Raw genomic sequence first — 27,920 nt, forward strand, 5'->3', positions numbered from 1 at the left:
TTGTACTGAGTTGTAGTGTAGTGTGTTGCACTGAGTTGTAGTGTAGTGTGTTGTGCTGAGTTGTAGTGTGTGGTGTTGTACTGAGTTGTAGTGTGTGGTGTTGTACTGAGTTGTAGTGTAGTGTGTTGCACTGAGTTGTAGTGTAGTGTGTTGTACTGAGTTGTAGTGTGTGGTGTTGTACTGAGTTGTAGTGTGTGGTGTTGTAGTGTGTGGTGTTGTACTGAGTTGTAGTGTGTGGTGTTGTACTGAGTTGTAGTGTGTGGTGTTGTACTGAGTTGTAGTGTGTGGTGTTGTACTGAGTTGTAGTGTGTGGTGTTGTACTGAGTTGTAGTGTATTGTGTTGTACTGAGTTGTAGTGTATGGTGTTGTACTGAGTTGTAGTGTGTGGTGTTGTACTGAGTTGTAGTGTGTGGTGTTGTACTGAGTTGTAGTGTGTGGTGTTGTACTGAGTTGTAGTGTAGTGTGTTGTACTGAGTTGTAGTGTAGTGTGTTGTACTGAGTTGTAGTGTGTGGTGTTGTACTGAGTTGTAGTGTAGTGAGTTGCACTGAGTTGTAGTGTAGTGTGTTGTACTGAGTTGTAGTGTGTGGTGTTGTAGTGTATTGTGTTGTACTGAGTTGTAGTGTAGTGTGTTGTACTGAGTTGTAGTGTGTGGTGTTGTACTGAGTTGTAGTGTAGTGTGTTGCACTGAGTTGTAGTGTAGTGTGTTGTACTGAGTTGTAGTGTGTGGTGTTGTACTGAGTTGTAGTGTGTGGTGTTGTACTGAGTTGTAGTGTGTGGTGTTGTACTGAGTTGTAGTGTATTGTGTTGTACTGAGTTGTAGTGTATGGTGTTGTACTGAGTTGTAGTGTGTTGTGTTGTACTGAGTTGTAGTGTGTGGTGTTGTACTTAGTTGTAGTGTGTGGTGTTGTACTGAGTTGTAGTGTAGTGTGTTGTACTGAGTTGTAGTGTAGTGTGTTGTACTGAGTTGTAGTGTATGGTGTTGTACTGAGTTGTAGTGTGTGGTGTTGTACTGAGTTGTAGTGTGTGGTGTTGTACTGAGTTGTAGTGTGTTGTGTTGTGCTGAGTTGTAGTGTGTGGTGTTGTGCTGAGTTGTAGTGTGTGGTGTTGTACTGAGTTGTAGTGTGTGATGTTGTACTGAGTTGTAGTGTGTTGTGTCGTACTGAGTTGTAGTGTGTTGTGTCGTACTGAGTTGTAGTGTGTGGTGTCGTACTGAGTTGTAGTGTGTGGTGTCGTACTGAGTTGTAGTGTGTAGTGTCGTACTGAGTTGTAGTGTGTTGTGTTGTACTGAGTTGTAGTGTAGTGTGTTGTACTGAGTTGTAGTGTAGTGTGTTGCACTGACTTGTAGTGTAGTGTGTTGTACTGAGTTGTAGTGTATGGTGTTGTACTGAGTTGTTGTGTGTGGTGTTGTACTGAGTTGTAGTGTGTGGTGTTGTACTGAGTTGTAGTATGTGGTGTTGTACTGAGTTGTAGTGTATGGTGTTGTACTGAGTTGTAGTGTAGTGTGTTGTACTGAGTTGTAGTGTAGTGTGTTGTACTGAGTTGTAGTGGGTGGTGTTGTTCTGAGTTGTAGTGTGTGGTGTTGTACTGAGTTGTAGTGTGTGGTGTTGTACTGAGTTGTAGTGTGTGGTGTTGTACTGAGTTGTAGTGTGTGGTGTTGTACTGAGTTGTAGTGTATTGTGTTGTACTGAGTTGTAGTGTATGGTGTTGTACTGAGTTGTAGTGTGTTGTGTTGTACTGAGTTGTAGTGTGTGGTGTTGTACTGAGTTGTAGTGTAGTGTGTTGTACTGAGTTGTAGTGTAGTGTGTTGTACTGAGTTGTAGTGTGTGGTGTTGTACTGAGTTGTAGTGTAGTGTGTTGCACTGAGTTGTAGTGTAGTGTGTTGTACTGAGTTGTAGTGTGTGGTGTTGTAGTGTGTGGTGTTGTACTGAGTTGTAGTGTGTGGTGTTGTACTGAGTTGTAGTGTATTGTGTTGTACTGAGTTGTAGTGTATGGTGTTGTACTGAGTTGTAGTGTGTTGTGTTGTACTGAGTTGTAGTGTGTGGTGTTGTACTGAGTTGTAGTGTGTGGTGTTGTACTGAGTTGTAGTGTAGTGTGTTGTACTGAGTTGTAGTGTAGTGTGTTGTACTGGGTTGTAGTGTGTGGTGTTGTACTGAGTTGTAGTGTAGTGTGTTGCACTGAGTTGTAGTGTAGTGTGTTGTACTGAGTTGTAGTGTGTGGTGTTGTACTGAGTAGTAGTGTATTGTGTTGTACTGAGTTGTAGTGTGTTGTGTTGTACTGAGTTGTAGTGTGTGGTGTTGTACTGAGTTGTAGTGTAGTGTGTTGCACTGAGTTGTAGTGTAGTGTGTTGTGCTGAGTTGTAGTGTGTGGTGTTGTACTGAGTTGTAGTGTGTGGTGTTGTACTGAGTTGTAGTGTAGTGTGTTGCACTGAGTTGTAGTGTAGTGTGTTGTACTGAGTTGTAGTGTGTGGTGTTGTACTGAGTTGTAGTGTGTGGTGTTGTAGTGTGTGGTGTTGTACTGAGTTGTAGTGTGTGGTGTTGTACTGAGTTGTAGTGTGTGGTGTTGTACTGAGTTGTAGTGTGTGGTGTTGTACTGAGTTGTAGTGTGTGGTGTTGTACTGAGTTGTAGTGTGTGGTGTTGTACTGAGTTGTAGTGTATTGTGTTGTACTGAGTTGTAGTGTATGGTGTTGTACTGAGTTGTAGTGTGTGGTGTTGTACTGAGTTGTAGTGTGTGGTGTTGTACTGAGTTGTAGTGTGTGGTGTTGTACTGAGTTGTAGTGTAGTGTGTTGTACTGAGTTGTAGTGTAGTGTGTTGTACTGAGTTGTAGTGTGTGGTGTTGTACTGAGTTGTAGTGTAGTGAGTTGCACTGAGTTGTAGTGTAGTGTGTTGTACTGAGTTGTAGTGTGTGGTGTTGTAGTGTATTGTGTTGTACTGAGTTGTAGTGTAGTGTGTTGTACTGAGTTGTAGTGTGTGGTGTTGTACTGAGTTGTAGTGTGTGGTGTTGTACTGAGTTGTAGTGTGTGGTGTTGTACTGAGTTGTAGTGTAGTGTGTTGCACTGAGTTGTAGTGTAGTGTGTTGTACTGAGTTGTAGTGTGTGGTGTTGTACTGAGTTGTAGTGTAGTGTGTTGCACTGAGTTGTAGTGTAGTGTGTTGTACTGAGTTGTAGTGTGTGGTGTTGTACTGAGTTGTAGTGTGTGGTGTTGTAGTGTGTGGTGTTGTACTGAGTTGTAGTGTGTGGTGTTGTACTGAGTTGTAGTGTGTGGTGTTGTACTGAGTTGTAGTGTGTGGTGTTGTACTGAGTTGTAGTGTGTGGTGTTGTACTGAGTTGTAGTGTGTGGTGTTGTACTGAGTTGTAGTGTGTGGTGTTGTACTGAGTTGTAGTGTATTGTGTTGTACTGAGTTGTAGTGTATGGTGTTGTACTGAGTTGTAGTGTGTGGTGTTGTACTGAGTTGTAGTGTGTGGTGTTGTACTGAGTTGTAGTGTGTGGTGTTGTACTGAGTTGTAGTGTAGTGTGTTGTACTGAGTTGTAGTGTAGTGTGTTGTACTGAGTTGTAGTGTGTGGTGTTGTACTGAGTTGTAGTGTAGTGAGTTGCACTGAGTTGTAGTGTAGTGTGTTGTACTGAGTTGTAGTGTGTGGTGTTGTAGTGTATTGTGTTGTACTGAGTTGTAGTGTAGTGTGTTGTACTGAGTTGTAGTGTGTGGTGTTGTACTGAGTTGTAGTGTGTGGTGTTGTACTGAGTTGTAGTGTGTGGTGTTGTACTGAGTTGTAGTGTAGTGTGTTGCACTGAGTTGTAGTGTAGTGTGTTGTACTGAGTTGTAGTGTGTGGTGTTGTACTGAGTTGTAGTGTAGTGTGTTGCACTGAGTTGTAGTGTAGTGTGTTGTACTGAGTTGTAGTGTGTGGTGTTGTACTGAGTTGTAGTGTGTGGTGTTGTAGTGTGTGGTGTTGTACTGAGTTGTAGTGTGTGGTGTTGTACTGAGTTGTAGTGTGTGGTGTTGTACTGAGTTGTAGTGTGTGGTGTTGTACTGAGTTGTAGTGTGTGGTGTTGTACTGAGTTGTAGTGTGTGGTGTTGTACTGAGTTGTAGTGTATTGTGTTGTACTGAGTTGTAGTGTATGGTGTTGTACTGAGTTGTAGTGTGTGGTGTTGTACTGAGTTGTAGTGTGTGGTGTTGTACTGAGTTGTAGTGTGTGGTGTTGTACTGAGTTGTAGTGTAGTGTGTTGTACTGAGTTGTAGTGTAGTGTGTTGTACTGAGTTGTAGTGTGTGGTGTTGTACTGAGTTGTAGTGTAGTGAGTTGCACTGAGTTGTAGTGTAGTGAGTTGCACTGAGTTGTAGTGTAGTGTGTTGTACTGAGTTGTAGTGTGTGGTGTTGTAGTGTATTGTGTTGTACTGAGTTGTAGTGTAGTGTGTTGTACTGAGTTGTAGTGTGTGGTGTTGTACTGAGTTGTAGTGTGTGGTGTTGTACTGAGTTGTAGTGTAGTGAGTTGCACTGAGTTGTAGTGTAGTGTGTTGTACTGAGTTGTAGTGTAGTGTGTTGTACTGAGTTGTAGTGTAGTGTGTTGTACTGAGTTGTAGTGTAGTGTGTTGTACTGAGTTGTAGTGTGTAGTGTTGTACTGAGTTGTAGTGTGTGGTGTTGTACTGAGTTGTAGTGTATTGTGTTGTACTGAGTTGTAGTGTATGGTGTTGTACTGAGTTGTAGTGTGTTGTGTTGTACTGAGTTGTAGTGTGTGGTGTTGTACTGAGTTGTAGTGTAGTGTGTTGTACTGAGTTGTAGTGTAGTGTGTTGTACTGAGTTGTAGTGTGTGGTGTTGTACTGAGTTGTAGTGTAGTGTGTTGCACTGAGTTGTAGTGTAGTGTGTTGTACTGAGTTGTAGTGTGTGGTGTTGTACTGAGTTGTAGTGTGTTGTGTTGTACTGAGTTGTAGTGTGTTGTGTTGTACTGAGTTGTAGTGTGTGGTGTTGTACTGAGTTGTAGTGTATGGTGTTGTACTGAGTTGTAGTGTGTGGTGTTGTACTGAGTTGTAGTGTGTGGTGTTGTACTGAGTTGTAGTGTATTGTGTTGTACTGAGTTGTAGTGTGTGGTGTTGTACTGAGTTGTAGTGTAGTGTGTTGGACTGAGTTGTAGTGTAGTGTGTTGTACTGGGTTGTAGTGTGTGGTGTTGTACTGAGTTGTAGTGTAGTGTGTTGCACTGAGTTGTAGTGTAGTGTGTTGTACTGAGTTGTAGTGTGTGGTGTTGTACTGAGTAGTAGTGTATTGTGTTGTACTGAGTTGTAGTGTAGTGTGTTGTACTGAGTTGTAGTGTGTGGTGTTGTACTGAGTTGTAGTGTGTTGTGTTGTACTGAGTTGTAGTGTGTGGTGTTGTACTGAGTTGTAGTGTAGTGTGTTGCACTGAGTTGTAGTGTAGTGTGTTGTGCTGAGTTGTAGTGTGTGGTGTTGTACTGAGTTGTAGTGTGTGGTGTTGTACTGAGTTGTAGTGTAGTGTGTTGCACTGAGTTGTAGTGTAGTGTGTTGTACTGAGTTGTAGTGTGTGGTGTTGTACTGAGTTGTAGTGTGTGGTGTTGTAGTGTGTGGTGTTGTACTGAGTTGTAGTGTGTGGTGTTGTACTGAGTTGTAGTGTAGTGTGTTGTACTGAGTTGTAGTGTGTGGTGTTGTACTGAGTTGTAGTGTGTGGTGTTGTACTCAGTTGTAGTGTGTGGTGTTGTACTGAGTTGTAGTGTGTGGTGTTGTACTGAGTTGTAGTGTATTGTGTTGTACTGAGTTGTAGTGTATGGTGTTGTACTGAGTTGTAGTGTGTTGTGTTGTACTGAGTTGTAGTGTGTGGTGTTGTACTGAGTTGTAGTGTGTGGTGTTGTACTGAGTTGTAGTGTGTGGTGTTGTACTGAGTTGTAGTGTAGTGTGTTGTACTGAGTTGTAGTGTAGTGTGTTGTACTGAGTTGTAGTGTGTGGTGTTGTACTGAGTTGTAGTGTAGTGTGTTGCACTGAGTTGTAGTGTAGTGTGTTGTACTGAGTTGTAGTGTGTGGTGTTGTAGTGTATTGTGTTGTACTGAGTTGTAGTGTAGTGTGTTGTACTGAGTTGTAGTGTGTGGTGTTGTACTGATTTGTAGTGTGTGGTGTTGTACTGAGTTGTAGTGTGTGGTGTTGTACTGAGTTGTAGTGTGTGGTGTTGTACTGAGTTGTAGTGTAGTGTGTTGTACTGAGTTGTAGTGTGTGGTGTTGTACTGAGTTGTAGTGTAGTGTGTTGTACTGAGTTGTAGTGTGTGGTGTTGTACTGAGTTGTAGTGTGTGGTGTTGTACTGAGTTGTAGTGTGTGGTGTTGTACTGAGTTGTAGTGTGTGGTGTCGTACTGAGTTGTAGTGTATTGTGTCGTACTGAGTTGTAGTGTGTGGTGTCGTACTGAGTTGTAGTGTGTGGTGTTGTACTGAGTTGTAGTGTGTGGTGTAGTACTGAGTTGTAGTGTGTGGTGTCGTACTGAGTTGTAGTGTGTTGTGTCGTACTGAGTTGTAGTGTGTGGTGTTGTACTGAGTTGTAGTGTGTGGTGTTGTACTGAGTTGTAGTGTGTGGTGTTGTACTGAGTTGTAGTGTGTGGTGTTGCACTGAGTTGTTGTGTTGTGATTGTCATTGAGGTTCGGCTGGTTGTTTTTGACCTGTTTGTGCTATGTCTCTGTTTATTAGTGAATGTTTAATGATGTCTCTCTTGGTGCTGTTTGTTAAACAGATTTAGTGACGTTGAGTCCGAGGCTGACGTTGACACATCTGTCGCCTGTGTGTTTATCTCACAGCAGACGCTGGGATTAAACGCCGTGACCTTCCACCTCTGTGAACAAAGACACTCTCACAGCGAGGAGCGAGGCACCCGTCACCTGCTGTGCCCGCTTTACACACATTTACTGTTTTATTTCTGTCATTTCTCTCCTTCTTTCACTGAAGGTTTGTTTATCGATATGTATTCATATTTTTGTTAGATTATATTTCCTTATTTGTTTATTTATAATGTTTTTATTCCTGTTTTTCTGCTCTAAAGGCATTTAGCGACAGACTAAACCACTGACAGCTCTGTGATGTTTATAAATAATATTTCTGTGTATTTAAGCATGTCATCTGATTTTTATTTAAAGCAATAAAAATGAGCATTGCCTGCAGAATATTTATGTATTTCACTGTGACAAATACAATATTAATAAATAACATCTATTTATGAATTTTATTTTGTAGAATTATCCTATTCATTCATTCACTTTCTTGTCTTTTGTGAATAAATCAGTTTGAAGTAAATGAATTCTGTTCACTCAGTACGACGTATTAGAAGTCCAGACGTGATCGGATTAGAGAGAGGGGCCAGTTTCATTCAGACGTCCCTTATGTAAACGATCAGAAATGTTACATAACTCAGGGCTTCAGTCTCTCCTTCTGAACGCAGTAGGTTTAAATGAGAACCAGAACAATACAAGGTTTTGTTCCAGCAGCAACAATTACTACTAAGTGTTACTAATTAGTCGTCTCTGGCTCCTCCCCCTCAGTCAGTTTTCCGTTAAACACTCCCCTGATCATGTGGGAGTGGACAAATGTATGTTTCCTCCAAGAAAAATGAGGCTGAGCCACTGCTTCTTTTCAAATTGCTGGTAACGCAACATTACTGAACAGCTTAATGTGCTGGAGGAGAGTGCAAACTGCCCAGATCTGTCATATCAGCTGACAGGCTGTTTAGTTTTGTAGCATTTTTGCTGTGTGTTTACTTCCATGCAGTTATTGCTTAATTGTTATGTAGCAACTAAAATATTACCCACCTGTGGAGCAGGAATAAGATCAGGGAGCAGAGAGAGAGAGAGAGACTGAGAAAGAGAGAGAGAGAGAGAGAGAGAGAGAGAGACTAGCATACTGGACTGAGACACTTTTTTAAAATTATTTATTTACAGACACTGGGGCTTCCTAAACACATTAGACTAGTTTCCAGCTCAAACCGACTGCAGAGATTAAATCTTTAATCTAAGTCTTTAACAGTCTTTAAAAAGAAATCAGACATAAAATCATCCCACTATCAACAATAAACGAACATCCACAGTGTCCCAGTAGTTTGTTTTCAGTCGCATGGTTCCAACGACACTGAAGGGGAAGAGACTGAGGCATGGAGCCTGTGTTGTGTTTGTTCAGTGGAAATTAATGAGAGAAAAGAAAGAAAATCACAGCGTATTGCTGAAGGTGATGGTTATGTTTGTGTTATGGAGAGTGATGTATAACTGAACTGTAAGATTAGCTGTTATCGAGGCTGTCTGTCTTCCACAGATCCTTTAACTCAAGATCATTAATGAAAACTCAAAGAGTATTGAGACATTTAACTTGTTTTCAGCAGACTGGTCGACCTCCGTACCCAGGGACTCCATGATGACTGTCCTGTGGTTCTCTTTTAGTCTCCTGTGGATTCAGTGCTGCTCGACATTAACGTTGCCGTTGTTTCTTTAAAGTAACGTTAGGTTTTAGATCCATCATCAGTGGGCACCCACAGCACCCACAGGATTGAGGAAAACTGAAAAACTCACTCTTCACACTCCACTTTAAACTCTGCGGCAGTTACATGGCGCCTGCTGCACCATTTAATGTGGAACGGGACAGTGGCGATTTTTAAAAAATATTATTTTGGCTTCATGTGTTTTGAGTTGTACGCAGTTGTATTGGTGCTGTGTCTGTGGAGGTGATAGATTTAAAACATCTACAAGAAACCACCGCTATGGAGCTAAATCAGTGACATAGGTTTTTTAAAACTGAATTTTCATTCATTCATTCATTATCTGTAACCCTTATCCAGTTCAGGGTCGCGGTGGGTCCAGAGTCTACCTGGTATCACTGAGCGCAAGGCAGGAATACACCCTGGAGGGGGCGCCAGTCCTTCACAGGGCAACACACACACACACACATTCACTCACACACTCACACCTACGGACACTTCTGAGTCGCTAATCCACCTACCAACGTGTGTTTTTGGACTGTGGGAGGAAACCGGAGCATCCGGAGGAAACCCACGCAGACACAGGGAGAACACACCACACTCCTCACAGACAGTCACCCGGAGGAAACCCACGCAGACACAGAGAGAACACACCACACTCCTCACAGACAGTCACCCGGAGGAAACCCACGCAGACACAGGGAGAAAACACCACACTTCTCACAGACAGTCACTCGGAGGAAACCCACGCAGACACAGGGAGAACATACCACACTCCTCACGGACAGTCACCCGGAGGAAACCCAAGCATACACAGGGAGAACACACCACACTCCTCACAGACAGTCACCCGGAGGAAACCCACGCAGACACAGAGAGAACACAACACACTCCTCACAGACAGTCACCTGGAGGAAACCCACGCAGACACAGGGAGAAAACACCACACTTCTCACAGACAGTCACTCGGAGGAAACCCACGCAGACACAGGGAGAACACACCACACTCCTCACAGACAGTCACCCGGAGGAAACCCAAGCATACACAGGGAGAACACACCACACTCCTCACAGACAGTCACCGGGAGGAAACCCACGCAGCCGCAGGGAGAACACACCACACTTCTCACAGACAGTCACTCGGAGGAAACCCACGCCGACACAGGGAGAACACACCACACTCCTCACAGACAGTTACCCGGAGGAAACCCACACAGACACAGAGAGAACACACCACACTCCTCACAGACAGTCACCCGGAGGAAACCCACACAGACACAGGGAGAACACAACACACTCCTCACAGACAGTCACCTGGAGGAAACCCACACAGACACAGAGAGAACACACCACACTCCTCACAGACAGTCACCCGGAGGAAACCCACGCAGACACAGGGAGAACACACCACACTCCTCACAGACAGTCACCCGGAGGAAACCCACACAGACACAGGGAGAACACAACACACTCCTCACAGACAGTCACCTGGAGGAAACCCACACAGACACAGAGAGAACACACCACACTCCTCACAGACAGTCACCCGGAGGAAACCCACGCAGACACAGGGAGAACACACCACACTCCTCACAGACAGTCACCCGGAGGAAACCCACACAGACACAGGGAGAACACAACACACTCCTCACAGACAGTCACCTGGAGGAAACCCACACAGACACAGAGAGAACACACCACACTCCTCACAGACAGTCACCCGGAGGAAACCCACGCAGACACAGGGAGAACACAACACACTCCTCACAGACAGTCACCTGGAGGAAACCCACACAGACACAGAGAGAACACACCACACTCCTCACAGACAGTCACCCGGAGGAAACCCACGCAGACACAGAGAGAACACACCACACTCCTGTATTTCTGCCATTAAAAGGGTACCATTGCGCAAAGGAGCAATTTAACAACTAAATTTGGGCGCTGTGTTTGGTGATGATACTGATCGGCCCAAGAAAATTGGCACACACACACACACACACACTCACACAAAAACGTCCCCTAAACCCCAAACTGTGCGGAGGGGAAGCTGTAGTGAAGCATGAGGGGGTCCCCCCAGGAGTCCCAGTCTCTGATCACTGTCAGTTCAATTCAGTTCATTTCAGTTTTATGTTGCACTATTCACAGCACATGTTCTCACAAAGATTACAGAGAATGAGCTATGAATATTGTATTGACATGTAGTGGCCTGGAGGTCTGAGAATCCTGTACAGAATTTATTTTAAACATGGATGCCTCCATGTAGGAGACCCTCTCTGTGGAGCATAAACTGATTTTCAATACTTTACATTTCAATACTTTAAAGCAGTTTGTTTCTTAAGCATATTTGTGTGATACCTTTTGAAAAATGTAGGAATAAAAAATGTCTTTCGGAAATATTTTTTCCCTGCTTTGTATTCTGATGGAAATGACTCTCTCTCTCTCTCTCTCTCTCTCTCTCTCGCTCTCATTGACTAGTGGAAGGCCACAGGGAGAGAAGGGAGCCGAGTGGCCTTTGTGTTTATTTGGGGAGAGAAATACATTTTATACGCGGGCAGATGGACGGGTTCATAACGGATTTTTGACTGTTAGACGGAGTGGTTCAAAACGACGGCTTTATTCCAGTGTTTCCGGGCTTATTTTGTGGATTTTAGAGGTTTATTTGCAGCGGGTTGGAGCCGGTTTGTGTGCGGAGGCAGGGAAAAGGAGAGCTCGGGTATTTCTCTGCTTTTACGTGGTTTGGCGTTCTTTTTAACACACTTCGGTGGATATTACCGTTGGACGTGTACCCCGAATGACACACCAGAGCCCTAAACTTTATACATTTGTTCATATAACACAGATAATCCACGCTGTTTCTATTTGTAACCGTTTTCTCTCGGCCATGTCCGTGTGTCTAACGGTTTGTTGTTGTTTAGCAAGGTAGCTAGCACAAGCGGCACTAAGACTGCTTAGCGTCAGTGTCGTATTGGTTTTTTGTGATTTATTTACGCTTTAATCATGATTAAAGCCGTGGGGAATGTCTTTTTTTCGGCTAAACTGAAAAAAGCCGAGCTCCTGAAGACGTTTACTAGGTTGTAAATTGTGTAAATGTAGTCGTATTTGTAGCTGAGAGGTATCTGTGTGTGTAGCCTCCTCTGCTAGCGTAGGCTCAGGCGATAGACTCAGAGCTTTGTTGGTATTTTAAATATTTTAAACTCTTAATTACGAGGTTTTAAATGCTGTGGAAATAGTCGTTAGATTGTAATTTAACTCTGTAGAAGTTAGTCTGTCAGTTACAGTTGATTTATCGACGTTATAAACCTGGTATGTGATGTGAAAGCTGATGAGGCTCGGATTTTATTGGAAATTAACCAGTATATTTGTATATATTTATTTATTGCTGCTTTAGAAACCCAGAAGTTTCACTAATATAACCACACTGAGGCTAAAGCTGGATCTAAAACAAATAACAGCTCAACCATAGCACATTTAGGTTCATTTTAACTAAAAGTAAGTTATTATGGTCAGTTTGGACATGGCTTCAATATGGACCTGTTCACTCTTCACCCTCTGCCTCGTACTCTTTGGTAAGCATTCAGTGTTCTTTACTGTGAAGTGTGTTCTAAACTTAAAATGTGGCGTATCTGTCTTTCCCCACTGAGAAGGTCTGAATTTATTGTGAAGCTCAAAGACGGTTCTTTTACTCTATAAATAGATCCAAGAATTGTGTGAAATCGTCAGGAGACGCTCATGCCATGTGATTTTTATTTATTCACATTTGTTTTTAAACTTTTGCTTTAATCGGAGTGTCAGAGGGACATCTGTGCTCTTCTCCGTGTGAGAGAGTTAGACACAAAGCCGGCAGAAGGCGAGGAACAAAGACGCCTGTCTATTGTCTGCAGAAATAAAGCAGCCCAGAGCAGCAGCTGGACGCAGAGCAGGAGATTTCAGCCTTTCTCATGGGTTTTAAAAGTCTCGGATGCTCTAAGTCCGTTGATCTTGTGAATCATTCTTTAAAATTTCATATGTGCATTGTTCACCTGTATTTAAAACAATCGCTTAATCAGCTGCAGATACCAAAACCTCTAGGGTGTAATAATCTGTAACGATGGGGTATATATAGAAGGGCTTTAAAGGCAAAAATCTTCATGTCTTCTTTTGCATATTCCCAATTTTTACATTTTCAAATTTCATAATGAATTCCTTTCCTTAACTAACAATTAGTAACAAAGCCTTTATGGGTGGTGGATCCTTCTCAGCGCTGGTGTGTGTTGTGCTGGTGTAGAGTGGATCAGACACAGCAGTGCTGCTGGAGTTTTTAAACCCTGTGTCCACTCTCTGTCCACTCTGTGAGACACTCCTCCCTCGTTGGTCCACCTTGTAGATGTAGAGTCAGAGACAGTAGCTCATCTGTCGCTGCACAGTGTGTGTCGCTCGTCCTCTAGTCCTTCATCAGTGACACAGGACGCTGTCGGCTGGATGTTTTTGGTCGGTGGACTGTTCTCAGTCCAGACGCTGAGGGGTTTAAAAACTCCAGCTGTGAGTGCTGTGTCTGATCCAAAGTTTGGACATGTGTAATACAGAGGTCTCAGATCTCTGCTGGACGTCTTGATTAAACGCCTTGAAGGCCTGTCTAAGAGCAGGTTTGGACTGTGCTTGTCTCTTGTTGGGGATATTTGTGCTGATTCTCAGCTGCTGTCTCATTCACAGCAGATTCTCAGTTGTGTGTCAGTTGTTGAAGGTCGATTTGGGTGGAGGGCTGTGGGTTTGGGACGGGTTTCTGCATGCCATTCCCACAGCCAGCTGCTTACAAGAAAAGAGCTTCCAGTCACAGATTAGAGCACTCTGTCAAAATGTGCAGTGTCTGAATTATCTGTTAAACAAACACACAAATGAACATTTAGGATAAACAGGGCTGGAGCATTTTAGGAAAATGGCTAATGAAGATTTACTAAAATTAAGACTACAATTTATATGCTTTTTATTATGTAAAAATGAAACCTTGCACAAATTGATTTAAAGGACATTATCTAAGGGATATTAATGTGTGGATCTAGAGCCCACCAACCCACACACTGTGAAACTAGACCACCCAGTCAATATCCAGTGTGCCCGATGTCAGAAATGGTATAAAATGAGGCGTTCCGATTCTGCTCCACTTCTTGTGTCAAGTGCAGAGACTTTAGAATGGCCCCGCCCCCTCGTCTGAGTCTGTCCAATCACAGCGCTGGACCTGCGTTTATGTGAGAGCGCGATGACGAGGTTAAACGCAGCAAAACAGACACAACGAGAAAAGAGCACTGAGAGAAAACGGAGAAGAAAGAGAACAGAGTGAAAACGGCTAAAAACCAGAGCTTCTGCTCCTCGCTCCTCACTGCTGGGCGCTCGGGGTCGGGGTGAACAGTGAGCGGCTCATTATCATTTAAAGGAACAGGTGCTGAAAGCGGGCGTTCTGAACAGGGGCTGTTTACACAGGGGGAGAACACTGCTGTGGGGTTTGGATGTCCACTTTAATCAGATTGATGTGATAAGACTGTACTGTTTCACATTTAATCATTAACTCATATCCTGTAGACAGTTCGTTGACCTATTTCCTGTGAGATCTTTATCACTGTAACTGTTCAGATGACTGTCATCAGCTGCAGGTTGGGTTCTTCATGTTTGTTCTTGTTTGCTGAGTGGCTTTCAGTTTGTTTTCCAGTTTTTAGGAATTGGACAAGCCTCAGATCTTGGTGTCTGTTAGTTCTGGCTGGTCATGTTCCAGCATTTACCATGTCACACATTACTGGCCCGATCTGTACCGTTCGTTTCATTAAAGAAGTGTGTCCTCTCTTTTTGTTTCCTCAGAGAACGCAGCCTGCTCCCAGCGCAATGACAACGTATACGTATCAGGGATCTCCAGTGGTGAGTTAAACTCTTCTCTCTTCGAGGAACAGTTTTGTTTCTGAATATAGAATCACTCTCTCTTTATTCTGGATACATTCCCAGCTTCCAGAAGGTTCCATTAAAAACCCATTTCTGTTTTCATTAAAGCACAGTTAGTGTTTTCCTAAACGCCTTAAACTGTAAGGCCCTGTATGAGGACAACCACAGAACAAACACATTAGTTTCACATTAGTTCATAGCAGACGCTGAATACGTCAAAGTACAGTCTTAAAGTTCCTGTCTAGAATCTGATTTATTCATCGTAAACACGGGTTATTCATAGATAAATAGTAATTTATCCATACTTTATAAAGCAACAGTAAATACAGATTTAGAGATAGTAAACACAGAAGAAATAATAAATACAGATATTTTCATTCATTCATTCATTCATTATCTGTAACCGCTTATCCAAGTCAGGGTCGCGGTGGGTCCAGAGCCTACCTGGAATCATTGGGCGCAAGGCGGGAACACACCCTGGAGGGGGCGCCAGTCCTTCACAGGGCAACACACACACACACACACACACACATTCACTCACACACTCACACCTATGGACACTTTGGAGTCACCAATCCACCTACCAACGTGTGTCTTTGGACTGTGGGAGGAAACTGGAGCACCCGGAGGAAATCCACGCAGACACAGAGAGAACACACCACACTCCTCACAGACAGTCACCCGGAGGAAATCCACGCAGACACAGAGAGAACACACCACACTCCTCACAGACAGTCACCCGGAGGAAACCCACGCAGACTCAGGGAGAACACACCACACTCCTCACAGACAGTCACCCGGAGGAAACCCACGCAGACGCAGAGAGAACACACCACACTCCTCACAGACAGTCACCTGGAGGAAATCCACGCAGACGCAGAGAGAACACACCACACTCCTCACAGACAGTCACCCAGAGGAAACCCACGCAGACTCAGGGAGAACACACCACACTCCTCACAGACAGTCACCCGGAGGAAACCCACGCAGACGCAGAGAGAACACACCACACTCCTCACAGACAGTCACCTGGAGGAAACCCACGCAGACTCAGAGAGAACACACCACACTCCTCACAGACAGTCACCTGGAGGAAACCCACGCAGACACAGGGAGAACACACCACACTCCTCACAGACAGTCACCCGGAGGAAACCCACGCAGACGCAGAGAGAACACACCACACTCCTCACAGACAGTCACCTGGAGGAAACCCACGCAGACACAGGGAGAACACACCACACTCCTCTCAGACAGTCACCCGGAGGAAACCCACGCAGACGCAGAGAGAACACACCACACTCCTCACAGACAGTCACCTGGAGGAAACCCACGCAGACACAGGAAGAACACACCACACTCCTCACAGACAGTCACCCGGAGGAAACCCACGCAGACACAGAGAGAACACACCACACTCCTCACAGACAGTCACCCGGAGGAAACCCACGCAGACACAGAGAGAACACACCACACTCCTCACAGACAGTCACCCGGAGCGGGAATCGAACCCACAGCCTCCAGGTTCCTGCAGCTGTGTGACTGCGACACTACCTGCTGCGCCACCGTGCCGCCCAAATACAGATATAAACCACATCAGTGGTGTATCTGTATACGTCATAGTAGAATAGTTCATATATACTCGTCTGTACTAAATAAAGCACTGTAATTATTCATCGATTGTGGATACTGAATAATTCATATTAGACACTGAATGTTTCCTTGTTGCTAGAAAATAATTGATGGTAGAAATTGAGGATCTCAGCTAGAGGTCGCAGCCTAGTCTTAAACTAATGGAACGGACTTGGACGTCCGAGGCCGTTTATCGTCTGTGTGTATTACAGGTTCTGATCTGAGAGATGTTTGTTTTTGCTGTTTTTATTCTCTTCCTTGGTTCTACACGGTCTAAAATGTCTTCCGTACCTGATACCGATTTATTTATTTGATCGCGGTTCCTGAAATAGTAACCCTTTGCTTTGACAGCTTGTGGGGATGTGGTGCAGCAGATCCGAGAGTCCAGTGGCGTGATCACCAGCCCCGGTTGGCCCTTCGAGTATCCGTCCCGCATCAACTGCAGCTGGAACATCATAGCCAATCCTGGAGAAATCATCACCATCAGGTACAGGCTTTTAGACACTCAACAAAGCTGTAAAAGGGAAATTTCACGCTTTCAGAACTGTGCCTTCGTAGGCCTACTTTTAATACAGGAACCCAACTGTAGATTTTGAAGGTAAAATATTCTCAAAATCTCATTCCAGTCCCAGGCTTGTTTTTCTTTTCATTACAGTTCAATCTTGAAAAGACCTGGATGTCTGGTTGCGTTCACCATCACTGTCAATCGTTCTGAATCAATTTCACAGAATCAATCGCTCTCGATCACATATTCCACAGCTTTAAAGGGACGTGATAATCAAAAAATCCTTTGTTCCCTTCAGATGCATGTTAATGCAAGGATCTGGAGCCCACCAATACACACACTGTGAAACAAGACCAACCCAGTTAATTTTCTGTGTGCTGCCCAAGTCTGGAAACACAGGATAAAACCAGTCGTTCTGATTCTGCTCCGATTCTGACGTCAAGTGCAGAGACTTTAGAATGGCCCCGCCCCCTCGTCTGAGTCTGTCCAAATGTGATGGGGGAAATGCGTACTAACACCAATGAGTAATGTTGATAATGATAACCCGGTGGTGCAGCAGGTAGGTGTCGCAGTCACACAGCTCCAGGGGCCTAGAGGTTGTGGGTTCGATTCCCGCTCCGGGTGACTGTCTGTGAGGAGTGTGGTGTGTTCTCCCTGTGTCTGTGTGGGTTTCCTCCCACAGTCCAAAAACACATGTTGGTAGGTGGATTGGTGACTCCAAAGTGTCCGTAGGTGTGAATGTGTGAGTGTGTGTTACCCTGTGAAGGACTGGTGCTCCCTCCAGGGTGTATTCCTGCCTTGCGCCCAATGATTCCAGGTAGGCTCTGGACCCAGCACGACCCTGAATTGGATAAGGGTTACAGATAATGAATGAATGAACTATTAGAGACATAGGACATGTGCTTGTGACCTTAAAGGACTTATTACGTTGTGACCCAGGGCACGACCCAGGAGAAACTATTGGAGTTGGGGGGGGGGGGGGGCATGCTGAACATTGCTCTTCTGCGTTTAGATTAGAGACGTTAGGTCTCCAGATAGATTAGAGAAGTCTGACAAATAAGTTGTAATAAGAACATCCTGAGTACAAACTGACAGTAGTAAAATAGAAGATAACGGATACCCAGAATGTCTGGGTTTGTGAAATGAGACATGATGTAATAACATCCGAACGGTACACGTGATGCTTGGTGTACGTGCAGAAGGGGCACATGACGGTGGGATGTACGTGACTGGGGTCCTCTATACACTGCGTCTAATATTTGAATAAACTCGGCCTTCCTTCCTGGTTGCACTTAGACAATTGCCATAACACAATCACAGAACTGAACCCGTGTTTACGTGAAAGTTTAAACGCAGCAAAACAGACGCAACGAGCACGGAGAGTTTAGAGCGCTGAGTAAAAATGGAGAAGAAAGAGAACTGAGCGAAAACAGCTAAAAAGCAGAGCTTCTGCTCCCCACTCCTCACTGCAGTGCGCTCTGGGTCAGTGGCTGTTTAGACAAGGGGAGAACACTGCTGTGGGGTTTGATCCTTGTGGAAAATTCCCAGGCCTGTGCGTTTAGTGGAAATGATGAGTAGTGTTCCTAAGCCTCGGTGAACAGATTTTCTTGGGCGTTTTATTAAAACCTGATTTATTTCTCAAGAAATGAAATGGAGGGTAGGAGGACAGACGCAGACATGACAGTGCCTCTGATAAATAGGATGTTTATCCTTTCCATCACGACCCAGGAATAAGCCGCTGCAGAACATGAGTGAATGAGTCCTCCCTGGTAGGCTCCGGCCACATTATGAACTTGACCAGGATGAAGTGGTTAAAGAAAGTGAACGAATGAATGAATGCTTTCTGGTTGGTTCCGGAAACACAGACCATGACCAGGATGAAGAGGTTACAGAAAACCGAATGAATGAATGAATGAATGACACCTGCTGTGCTCTAGACCTGCCATAGCCTCGATTAAGATGACTGATGAATGAATGAATGGATGGATGGATGAATGTCTCTCGTGTTTTGTGCTGTGTTTCTGGCCTCTGTGTGAAGGCTGGTCTGCTTGCGTCTTCATCCCATCGTCGTGTCCATGGAAACCAGCACAGAAATAGACTCTGTCCCTTTTTTCCCCCCCCTGGATGTGATTGTTACGATGAATGAAATATGAACTGCCCTATAGTAGATGCCTGAGAAACCTCGGAGGCAGTCCGTGAGCACTCTGCACCTAACCAGATGTTTCTCAATTCTTTAAAAGCAGTTTGAACAAACCCTTCTGTTACAGTCATAACATTTGAATCCCTCTAACGGTGTTCTATTACAGTCCAGTACACCTTTATCCTCAGGGAGTTTGTGGATAATACCAGTCAGCCGTAACAGAACCACCTCCTCTCAGCTCCACTGACCACACAGGAGCACTGTGTAGGTCTTCAGTTACAGACTGAAGTTCATGTGTTGCTCTGCCACTTCTTTAGCCCCCATTCACTCTGTTCTTCAATAAACAAGGGCAGCTCTCTTCTCTTCGGCGTCAGACCGCCCTCCTCCTCCTCGCTTGCCCTCACCATCACGTCACGCCTGTTCTCCAACATCTTCACTGCCCATAAAACACCAGCCTCCATTCAAAATACTCCACCTCACTTAAGATCTAAATACCCGTGGTCCTTCACATCGGTCTGATCTTCTCCATCCTCCACAAACCCGCTCCCACTCTCGGGTCTTCATCCGCCGGGCTCACTGTCCTGAACCATGATCCATTGGCTGGAACCAAGACTCTCAAGAGGGACTCATCCTCCTGAGAGTCAAACAAATTATAAAGAAAGGCTGTTGACCTGGAAACTATATGTATTTTTGTTGCATGTGTTAATTTGAAACTGTAAATAAACCCACTCTTGGTTCTCTGTGCTCTAGTTTTCAGGATTTTGAGATTCAGAGCTCCCACCGCTGTGGACTGGACTGGATCTCCATTGGAACCTACAAGAATCTGGACGGTTATCGGGCCTGTGGCTCGTCCATCCCGGCCCCGTACATCTCCTCTCAGGACCACGTGTGGATTAAGTTCCACTCGGATGACAGTCTGACCGGCAAGGGCTTCAGGCTCTCTTACGTAACAGGTACTAAAGCTTTTTATAGCCCTGATAGCAGCCACTAAGTCAGAGATAATGCTGTCACATGGTGCTCTCTCTCTCTCCTGTGCTTTACGACTGCAGGGCCAAACCGTTCTCTCAACAAATCCCACCATCTTTATACTGTCAGGCTCCTCTTTGTGCGTAACAGTCTATAAATATGAAGCCTAAATCATTCAGAGGAATATGCTCTCTCAAAACACCATTTCTACAGTTACAAACTGTGCTCAGCGTGTTTCTCAGAGGAGGTATGAAATATTCTTAGTGCAGCAGTGATGTTAAGGGCTGTAAACACTCCAGCAGCACTGCTGTGTCTGATCCACTCGCACCAGCACCACCACCACCACGTCAGTGTCACTGCAGCGCTGAGAATGATCCACCACCACATCACACCTGCTCTGTGGGGGTCCTGAGCGCAGAGGACCTAGAGCTAGAAATGGACTACAATTAGTAATTGTAGAACTACAGTGTGTAGGTCATTATAGTATTCTGGCTGATTTGCATATTTCCCACATAATAAATATGTAGTTAAACTTTATCTTTGTCCTAAAGAGGTTTTTTCCGACAGTGACGCATTTGAGTGAAGTTAATATCAAATCTTTCAGGACCATTTCTATTGGTTCATATGTTCACAGGGTGAAGCGCAGCTGGTGGTGTTTGAGTTGTATTAAAACGGGGATAATATGCAGATATGATACAGTAAAACTGACCCAGTTCTCTCCCTAATCCTCAGTTTCGGTGCCAGTGAACCTTACAGAATTAATACGTTATTAAAACACACCCTAGAAAGGCTGTGCAGGGGCTCTTCAGTGAACGAAGTGCACCTGTGTAGAAGCATGACCCTTTGACTGCACAAGCAGGAAACACTTTGTAAAGACCACAAGAACCTTCATAAAACTTATATATTTAATGATAATACCATATGCAGTGGTATCTGAAAATGAGGACGTATGATGTGATACTTCTGGCATCTTTTTACGGAGGTGTCCAGCAGGCGTTTGAGCAGTTTGCTGCCGAGTATGAAGCAGTCAGTATGTGGATGAGCTCCTCCAAACCTGAGGACATGTAAGCTCCTTCTAAGTGGGGCTGGGGGTGAGAACGTTCCTCAAATGAATGAGATTTGGGGTGTTACTCAGGCGCAATGGGAAGAGGGCTCCTGAGATCGACTGAAAAGGCGCAGTGTTAAAGAAAGGAGAACCTCAGGACATCTCAGCAGTCACAGGCTTCTGGAGCTCCAACCCTTTGTGGAGACGTTTTCAAGTTGCAGCGGTGAGGTTTAGAGCAAATTGCAGCAGGGATACGTAATCGTCATCAGCGTTCCTCATGCACTTACATGGCGGCAGATACAGGGTTTTTTGGCGATTAATGCTCTTTCTGACCCTCAGCGTGGAGCTGTGGTTTATTAGGTTCATACGGTAGAGATTTCAGCTGGTTTGCCCTCGCTGCGAATGTTCAGAGACTAAAGAGTCAAAAGGCGCTCTACGTAACGGTGTATGAATCCAGAAATGTGGTCACGGAAAACACTGGCTGGAGTTCAGCAGATAGTGAGGTAATGACAGGGTTAGGTTCAGAAGGGTATAATTAGCAACAGTAAATGTTCTGTGGAGGTTTCATTAAGGGTCTGCCCATAATGTGAGTGGGAAAACTTCAAAAGAGACAAACTCTCTGCCCCCTCATTGGGTATGTGTGGAATTTAGTGCTTCTGCTCTGTATTTGAGCTCCACTGGAGAATACACTGGGGTTTGTTTGGTGTCGCGGAGCGGGAGCAATATTTCTATTAGTGCTGATAACAGTGGTAGAACTTATAGTAGTTATTCCATGCCTTCATTTCTGATTGCTAATAAATATATGTAAATTATTATTACAGTGATTAATTATAATTAGGGTTAAATGATTTGGGGAAAATATCTTTTAGCCTGAAGTTCCAGGCTTAGGTTTCTGACCAAGACCAAGAAGATCTGGCTTTAATTCTGAGCGCTGAATGTCGAGCGCCAGACGGTCAGTCAGTTGAGGTTGTTGTGAGGTACGCTCACTGGTTGCACCTCTTAGTTTACAAGTTGTGATTAGAAGCTAGCTCTTTCTTCTCTTTAAAGCACACCAACATCTTGCATCCTCTGCATCTGTGAATGTACAGGTCTGTCCCAAAACTCTAGTGAGCTGCCATCGGTGGGCAGTGACTCCGTAGACTGCTGTTTACATCGGCAGCGCTCTAACGATCGTCTGTCCTCAGTGTGATTGTGTCACAGCCTGTTCCCACCCACTGCACCAGTGGCTAGCATCGCCTCAGAGTTTCAACGCAGTGGATACTGCGCTTCCTGTTTGTATCATGATTGTAATTGTTTTTGCTCTGGAAGAAGAGCCAAACAAACGGGAGTTGTGCTTCAGTTGCATCATGCGGTTGCCTTCACGGCTGAGGAACGGGTCGATTATGTGTTAAACTATCTAAGAATTCGGACCGCCCACGTGTCAGGAGCATTTCTGATGTAAAACACTGCAAACAGCTCACTAGGGTTTTGGACAGACCCCATGTGAAAGACTAAGGCTAATGAATACGATGTTGGCCGTTCCCAGGTAGATCAGAGGAGTCCATCTGTGAGTCGGATCAATTTCACTGCACAAACGGGAAGTGCATCCCGGAGTCGTGGAAGTGCAACACGATGGACGAGTGCGGCGACAACTCCGACGAGGAGCTGTGTGTCCAGCCCAACCCTTCTGCCTTTTTCTCTTTCCAGCCCTGTGCCTTCAACCAGTTCCCCTGCCTGTCGCGCTACACCCGTGTCTACACCTGCCTGCCGCAGTCTCTGAAGTGCGACGGCAGCATCGACTGTCAGGATTTGGGTGACGAGATCGACTGCGACGTTCCCGTGTGTGGAGAGTGGCTCCGGAATTTTTACGGAACTTTTAGCTCCCCTAATTATCCAGATTTTTATCCACCGGGAAGCAACTGCACCTGGCTGATCGATACTGGAGACCATCGCAAGGTCATCCTCCGCTTTATGGACTTCAAACTCGATGGCACGGGGTATGGGGATTATGTGAAGGTTTATGACGGTTTGGAGGAAAACCCTCGCCGTCTCCTTCGCGTCCTGACGGCGTTCGACTCTCGCGCTCCTGTCGCCGTTGTCTCCTCCTCAGGGCAGCTTCGCATCCACTTCTACGCTGACAAAATCAACGCAGCGCGGGGGTTTAACGTCACGTACCAGGTGGACGGCTTCTGTCTGCCGTGGGAGATTCCCTGCGGAGGGAACTGGGGCTGTTACACGGAGCAGCAGCGTTGTGACGGATACTGGCACTGCCCCAACGGCCGAGACGAGCTCAACTGCAGCAGCTGCCAGGTACCGTCCGGAATTTATCAGCATAGTTAGGGCTGGACGACATGGCAGTGATTTGTTTCTTAATTTTGGTTGATATGATATTATCACTCACTCACTCACATGCTCTCCAGTGCTTTGCCTCAGTGACACCCTGTCTTTGTTTTCCAATACCCCCTCCAGGAGGATGAGTTCCCGTGCTCCCGTAATGGCGCATGCTACCCTCGCTCGGATCGCTGTAACTACCAGAACCGCTGCCCCAACGGCTCGGACGAGAAGAACTGCTTCTTCTGCCAGCCGGGGAACTTCCACTGCAAGAACAACCGCTGCGTGTTTGAGAGCTGGGTGTGTGACGCTCAGGACGACTGCGGGGACGGCAGCGACGAGGAGAGCTGCCCCGTCATCGTCCCCACGAGGGTCATCACCGCCGCAGTGATCGGGAGCCTGATCTGCGGCCTGCTGCTGGTCATCGCTCTCGGCTGCACCTGCAAACTCTACTCCCTCAGGATGTTCGAGCGCAGGTGAGGAGCTATAGCCAAATATATGACCAAAGAGAAACCACCGACCACACACAGGATGTGACATCACAACCACGTTATACCAAGAATCCCTTGTTGAGCATGTACACATTCATTTCTGTATCTGGAACCAAACAACATGTGAAGAGTTAAATAAATAAACCCAGTACATTTTTAATGTTGTATATTTAAGGTGTTTTTTCAGATCTGTATCTGTTCTAATTTTCAATAGTGAACAGGGAAAGTCAGTGTCACCCACGCTTACATTTGAAGTAGTTTTCTGACTGAATAAGATGTTACAAAGCATGAATCCACAAGAGAAATTAAGACTAGGTTGAAGACTTGACTGCGCTGTGTAATGTGTATGTTTCATTTTGTTTTTGCCACCACTGCAGGTCTTTTGAGACCCAGCTCTCCAGGGTTGAGGCAGAGTTGTTGAGAAGAGAAGCTCCGCCCTCATACGGGCAGCTAATTGCTCAGGGCCTAATCCCCCCAGTGGAGGATTTCCCGGTCTGCTCTGGCAACCAGGTGAGACATCCAAGCTTCCCATGCTGTCAGTCTTTAAATCCAGGAATGAGGAAGAGACATGTTTGGTGTCTGGTTTAAGCTCCGTGTCTAGTAAGTAACGCTCTCTTTTGTCCTCCGTCAGGCCTCCGTGTTGGAGAACCTTCGGCTGGCCGTCCGGTCCCAGCTCGGCTTCACCTCCCTTCGTCTCCCGACGTCGGCTCGGCACGGAAACATCTGGCGGCGTCTGTTTACGTTCTCTCGATCTCGCCGCTCCGGCTCTCTGGCGCTGGTGTCTGCCGAGTCAGAGGAAGCCTCGGGTCGGGAACGCGAGCGTTCGGGGTCTCACCGCGGGCCCCTGCCTCTCGACTCGGACGACACCGACACAGAGAGTGAGCAGCAGCCTCGGAGGGATGCCGCCGGAGCTGTGGGTGGTCTCGTAGCTCCGCCTCTTCCTCAGAAGACCATGCCCACCGCTGCCGTCGAGGCCATCGTCTCCGTGTCCAGCTCGTCTTCGGCTCCTCTGGCCAGCCGCGAAGGAAGCATCAATGACGTCACAGACGGCAGCGGAGTGAGCGAGGGATGCAGTGTGGCGCCCCCTAGTGCCAGGAGTCCCTTCAGCAGCGCTTTGAGTCGAGTCACTCGCAGCCTCCGCTGGGTTCGTTTCAGTTTCGGACGCTCCTCTGCCTCCGGGTCCGGATCGGCACAGCAGAACCACAGCCCTCTGCGGCAGCTGGAGAGCGGCGCGGCGGGGAACGGACGAAACGAAGACGAGGACGACGTGGAGCTGCTGATCCCCATCGCAGAAGCAGGTCTGCCGGACTCTGACTCTAACGAGAGCGCCAGGCCCTTACTGGAGCCTGGTCCGGATCACACTTTCGCATCTCAGCCCACTCCAGCGTCCCGGGGACGAACAGTGGGCCGAGATGGACCCTGCGAACACTGCGGAATCGTTCACACGGCTCGGATCCCCGACGCCTGCCTGGAGGCCACATCGAGAACAGAAACCAGCGACGACGAGTCTCTCCTGCTCTGTTAAGTCTGGAGTTCTCAGCTCCAGCTCCGAGGACACACTGCTGTGAACCGTTTCTGCAAAAACACAACACTCTGATCTGTTGAGAGACCCTAATACCCTAGAAACACCCAGCTCCAAAAGAAGGCTTGATTATGGCCGCCTTTGTTTGGGTCAGAGGGTTTTCTCACAAAGCATTTTTCTGTTTTCGGTGTTTATTAATTTTCTTGAATTGATAGATGTTTTCAGAATGATGGGAGATTGAGGAAAAAAACAATAGTAAAACGAAGAAATTTAGCCTTCAATATTTTACAATATTTTATCTTACTTTAAGGCGACAGCAAATGACAAATGTTCTTGTTCAGGGCATGTGCACATTAATGTGTGGTTCTAGAGCCTACCAACCCACACACTGTGAAACAAGACCCACACAGTCAGTTTTGTGTCCTGCTCAAGTCTGAAAACACGGGATAAAACGAGTCGTTCTGATTCTGCTCCTCTTCTGATATCAAGTGCAGACACTTTACAATGGGCCCCGCCCCCTCGTCTGAGTCTGTCCAATCACAGCGCTGGACCCGTGTTTATGTGAGAGCGCAAAGACGAGGTTAAACTCAGCAAAACAGACACAACGAGCGCAGAGTAAAAACGACTAAAAACCAGAGCTTCTGCTCCTCGCTCCTCACTGCTGTGCGCTCGGGGTCGGGGTGAACAGAGAGCGGCTCATTATCATTTAAAGGAACAGGTGCTGAAAGCGGGCGTTCTGAACAGGGGCTGTTTACACAGGGGGGTTTTCATTAAGAAACAGAACTGTGTCCCACTGTGGAGAAGAGAAAGTTTAATCCAGGTCCCGCTCTCTCATCTTAGGGGGAGAAATAACCACCGTCACTGAGAAATCTTTGTGCGACAGATCTGAAACAGTTCACAGCAGAGTGCGCTCAGCTCCTGGACCTGAGAACCGCTGTGTTAACCCTTCGAGCTCAGAACTCTCCTTGCTTCAAGCTTGCCGCTGCTTCTTCTGTCTCCCTTGCAAAGGGAAAAGTGTGAGGGCTTTTCTTGGTTGGGGGATATTTTATGGACGATCTGCCCTTTTAACCTCTTCTCGAATTTCAGACGCTTACACGAGAGCTTTCAGCCCCCCCTTCCTCCCTCCCTCCCCCTGTGTGCAAGCTTAACCTTTCTCTTCAGAGCTTTCAGCTCCACGGTTCATACGTCGTCTTATATTTCGGTTTTCTTCTCTTCTCCCTTTGGCTCGAGAGGGAGCGGCTGCGGACCGTACACAGATGTGCTCAGCTGAGTGGAGGTGAAGGAGTCCTGAAGCGCTGTCTGGGAGACACAGATAATAGACAAACTGACTGTGTACACTGGTACTGAAGATACTGACCTAGTCCGACTAGCTCAGAAGCTGCAGATTTGTTACTACTACCATTGATTTATTCGTACCTTGATGTCATGGGTTTTTTGAAACGTGAGCACGCCAACAGTACGCTTCGTTACCGCTAATGGAGGGGTTCCGTTCCCCGTTAGAGACTAGAGACGGTTTGCGAATCGTTTCCTTTGACCCTGGGCTAGAGCAATTTATTTATAAAAGCGCGTGAGCCGCAGAGCGACTATTTTTCAGGATGTTGCGTTGTATAACAGCCACTGATGTTTGTCGTATTTATTGTTTTGTTACTGTTTCAGTAACCTGACTGTTTTGGTACTGAGAACTTGTGTGAGTGTTTATATTTATTATTATTATTATTATTACTGGTTTGATTTCAGTAGTGGTTACTTGAGAAGCATGTTTAAAGGTTCTTGTGCATTTTTGTTTTTCAGTGATTCTGTGTATGAATGTATATAAATATATCTGAATATATATATGAATATATATAAAGATGCATAACTGTTTACTGCACTAAGAATAAAACAAAGCGTTCGTCCCAGACCGGGCTTCGTGATGGTTACCTGCTGTCACATCAACACTGTGCTGTGTTTTTCAGTTCAAGGACGCCCCCTTCAAGTGTAGAACACGTCTCCATTCCCCTTCCCCGCCCTAGAGCAGCTCTCTTTCCAACAGGACGTGGAGGAAGGTAGGCTGGAGCACACTCCTCCTGCTGTTCCTCAACTTCTACCCACTCTCTGACCCCACAGACTTTGCGCCTTGGGTGGACGAACTAGACAAGGGGCCTACGCTGCATAGAATCCGAATGGTGAACCGTAGCAACCACCCGGGAGTTGTTAATCACCGCGTTTAGTTAGACTGGTTTACAGTACACCGCTGGAATAGAGCTGTGGAGAAGTGAGAGCAGGGCAGGAAATGGACAAACGAGGCAGGACGAGATCTGAAGGCAAGGTGGGTTTATTTATAGAGCAGGTTTTGTACACAATGGCAGTTCAAAGTGCTTTACAAAACAGGACGGGAAAATTACAGTAGTTAAAAGATGAAACTTTGTAAAAGCAATTAAAATTAAGCCTTTTAATAATAAAGTACACTAAGAATTCAAAGAGAAATAAAGAATCTAGATGGAGGCTGAAGTGACTCTAGGAGCAGCACCACATCGAATCATCAGAACTTCAAAGGAACATCAAAGCAATCTCCATATTCTCTCAGCACTGTGGTCATTTAAAACTATTCAGCTGAAAAGAACAAATGCAAGTTTCCCATCCCTTGTAGCGGGCCACTTTATTAGAAACTCTTCTCTTATACCCTGACTCTATTAGAAACCCCTCTCTTATACCCCGACTCTATTAGAAACCCCTCTGTTATACCCTGACTCTATTAGAAACCCCTCTCTTATACCCTGACTCTATTAGAAACCCCTCTGTTATACCCTGACTCTATTAGAAACCCCTCTGTTATACCCTGACTCTATTAGAAACCCCTCTCTTATACCCTGACTCTATTAGAAACCCCTCTGTTATACCCTGACTCTATTAGAAACCCCTCTCTTATACCCTGACTCTATTTGAAACCCCTCTCTTATACCCTGACTCTATTAGAAACC

The 27,920-nt window shown here is 45.7% G+C and overlaps 1 protein-coding gene across 1 annotated transcript; it reads left to right on the forward strand.

Moving 5' to 3' along the window:
• Positions 1-10,919: 10,919 nt before the first annotated feature.
• Positions 10,920-26,852, forward strand: lrp12 (low density lipoprotein receptor-related protein 12). Its single transcript, XM_066674896.1, has 8 exons — positions 10,920-12,011; positions 14,272-14,328; positions 16,333-16,468; positions 19,377-19,579; positions 22,163-22,926; positions 23,086-23,423; positions 23,816-23,948; positions 24,070-26,852. Exons 1-8 carry the CDS (start codon positions 11,945-11,947, stop codon positions 24,961-24,963), a joined length of 2,592 nt encoding a protein of 863 aa, XP_066530993.1. The 5' UTR covers positions 10,920-11,944; the 3' UTR covers positions 24,964-26,852.
• The last annotated feature ends 1,068 nt before the right edge of the window (positions 26,853-27,920 follow it).

This window comes from Hoplias malabaricus, chromosome 6 (assembly GCF_029633855.1).
Source record: "Hoplias malabaricus isolate fHopMal1 chromosome 6, fHopMal1.hap1, whole genome shotgun sequence".
In the NCBI taxonomy this organism is placed as follows: Eukaryota; Metazoa; Chordata; class Actinopteri; order Characiformes; family Erythrinidae; genus Hoplias; species Hoplias malabaricus.

What these genes read in the sequence shown, in the direction of transcription:
- lrp12 (XM_066674896.1), top strand. Translation starts at nt 11,945, where the DNA reads ATGGTCAGTTTGGACATGGCTTCAATATGGACCTGTTCACTCTTCACC. An exon ending in CTCAGGATGTTCGAGCGCAG is followed by an intron (nt 23,424 to 23,815) that starts GTGAGGAGCTAT and finishes CCACCACTGCAG; the next exon opens with GTCTTTTGAGACCCAGCTCT. An exon ending in CGGTCTGCTCTGGCAACCAG is followed by an intron (nt 23,949 to 24,069) that starts GTGAGACATCCA and finishes GTCCTCCGTCAG; the next exon opens with GCCTCCGTGTTGGAGAACCT.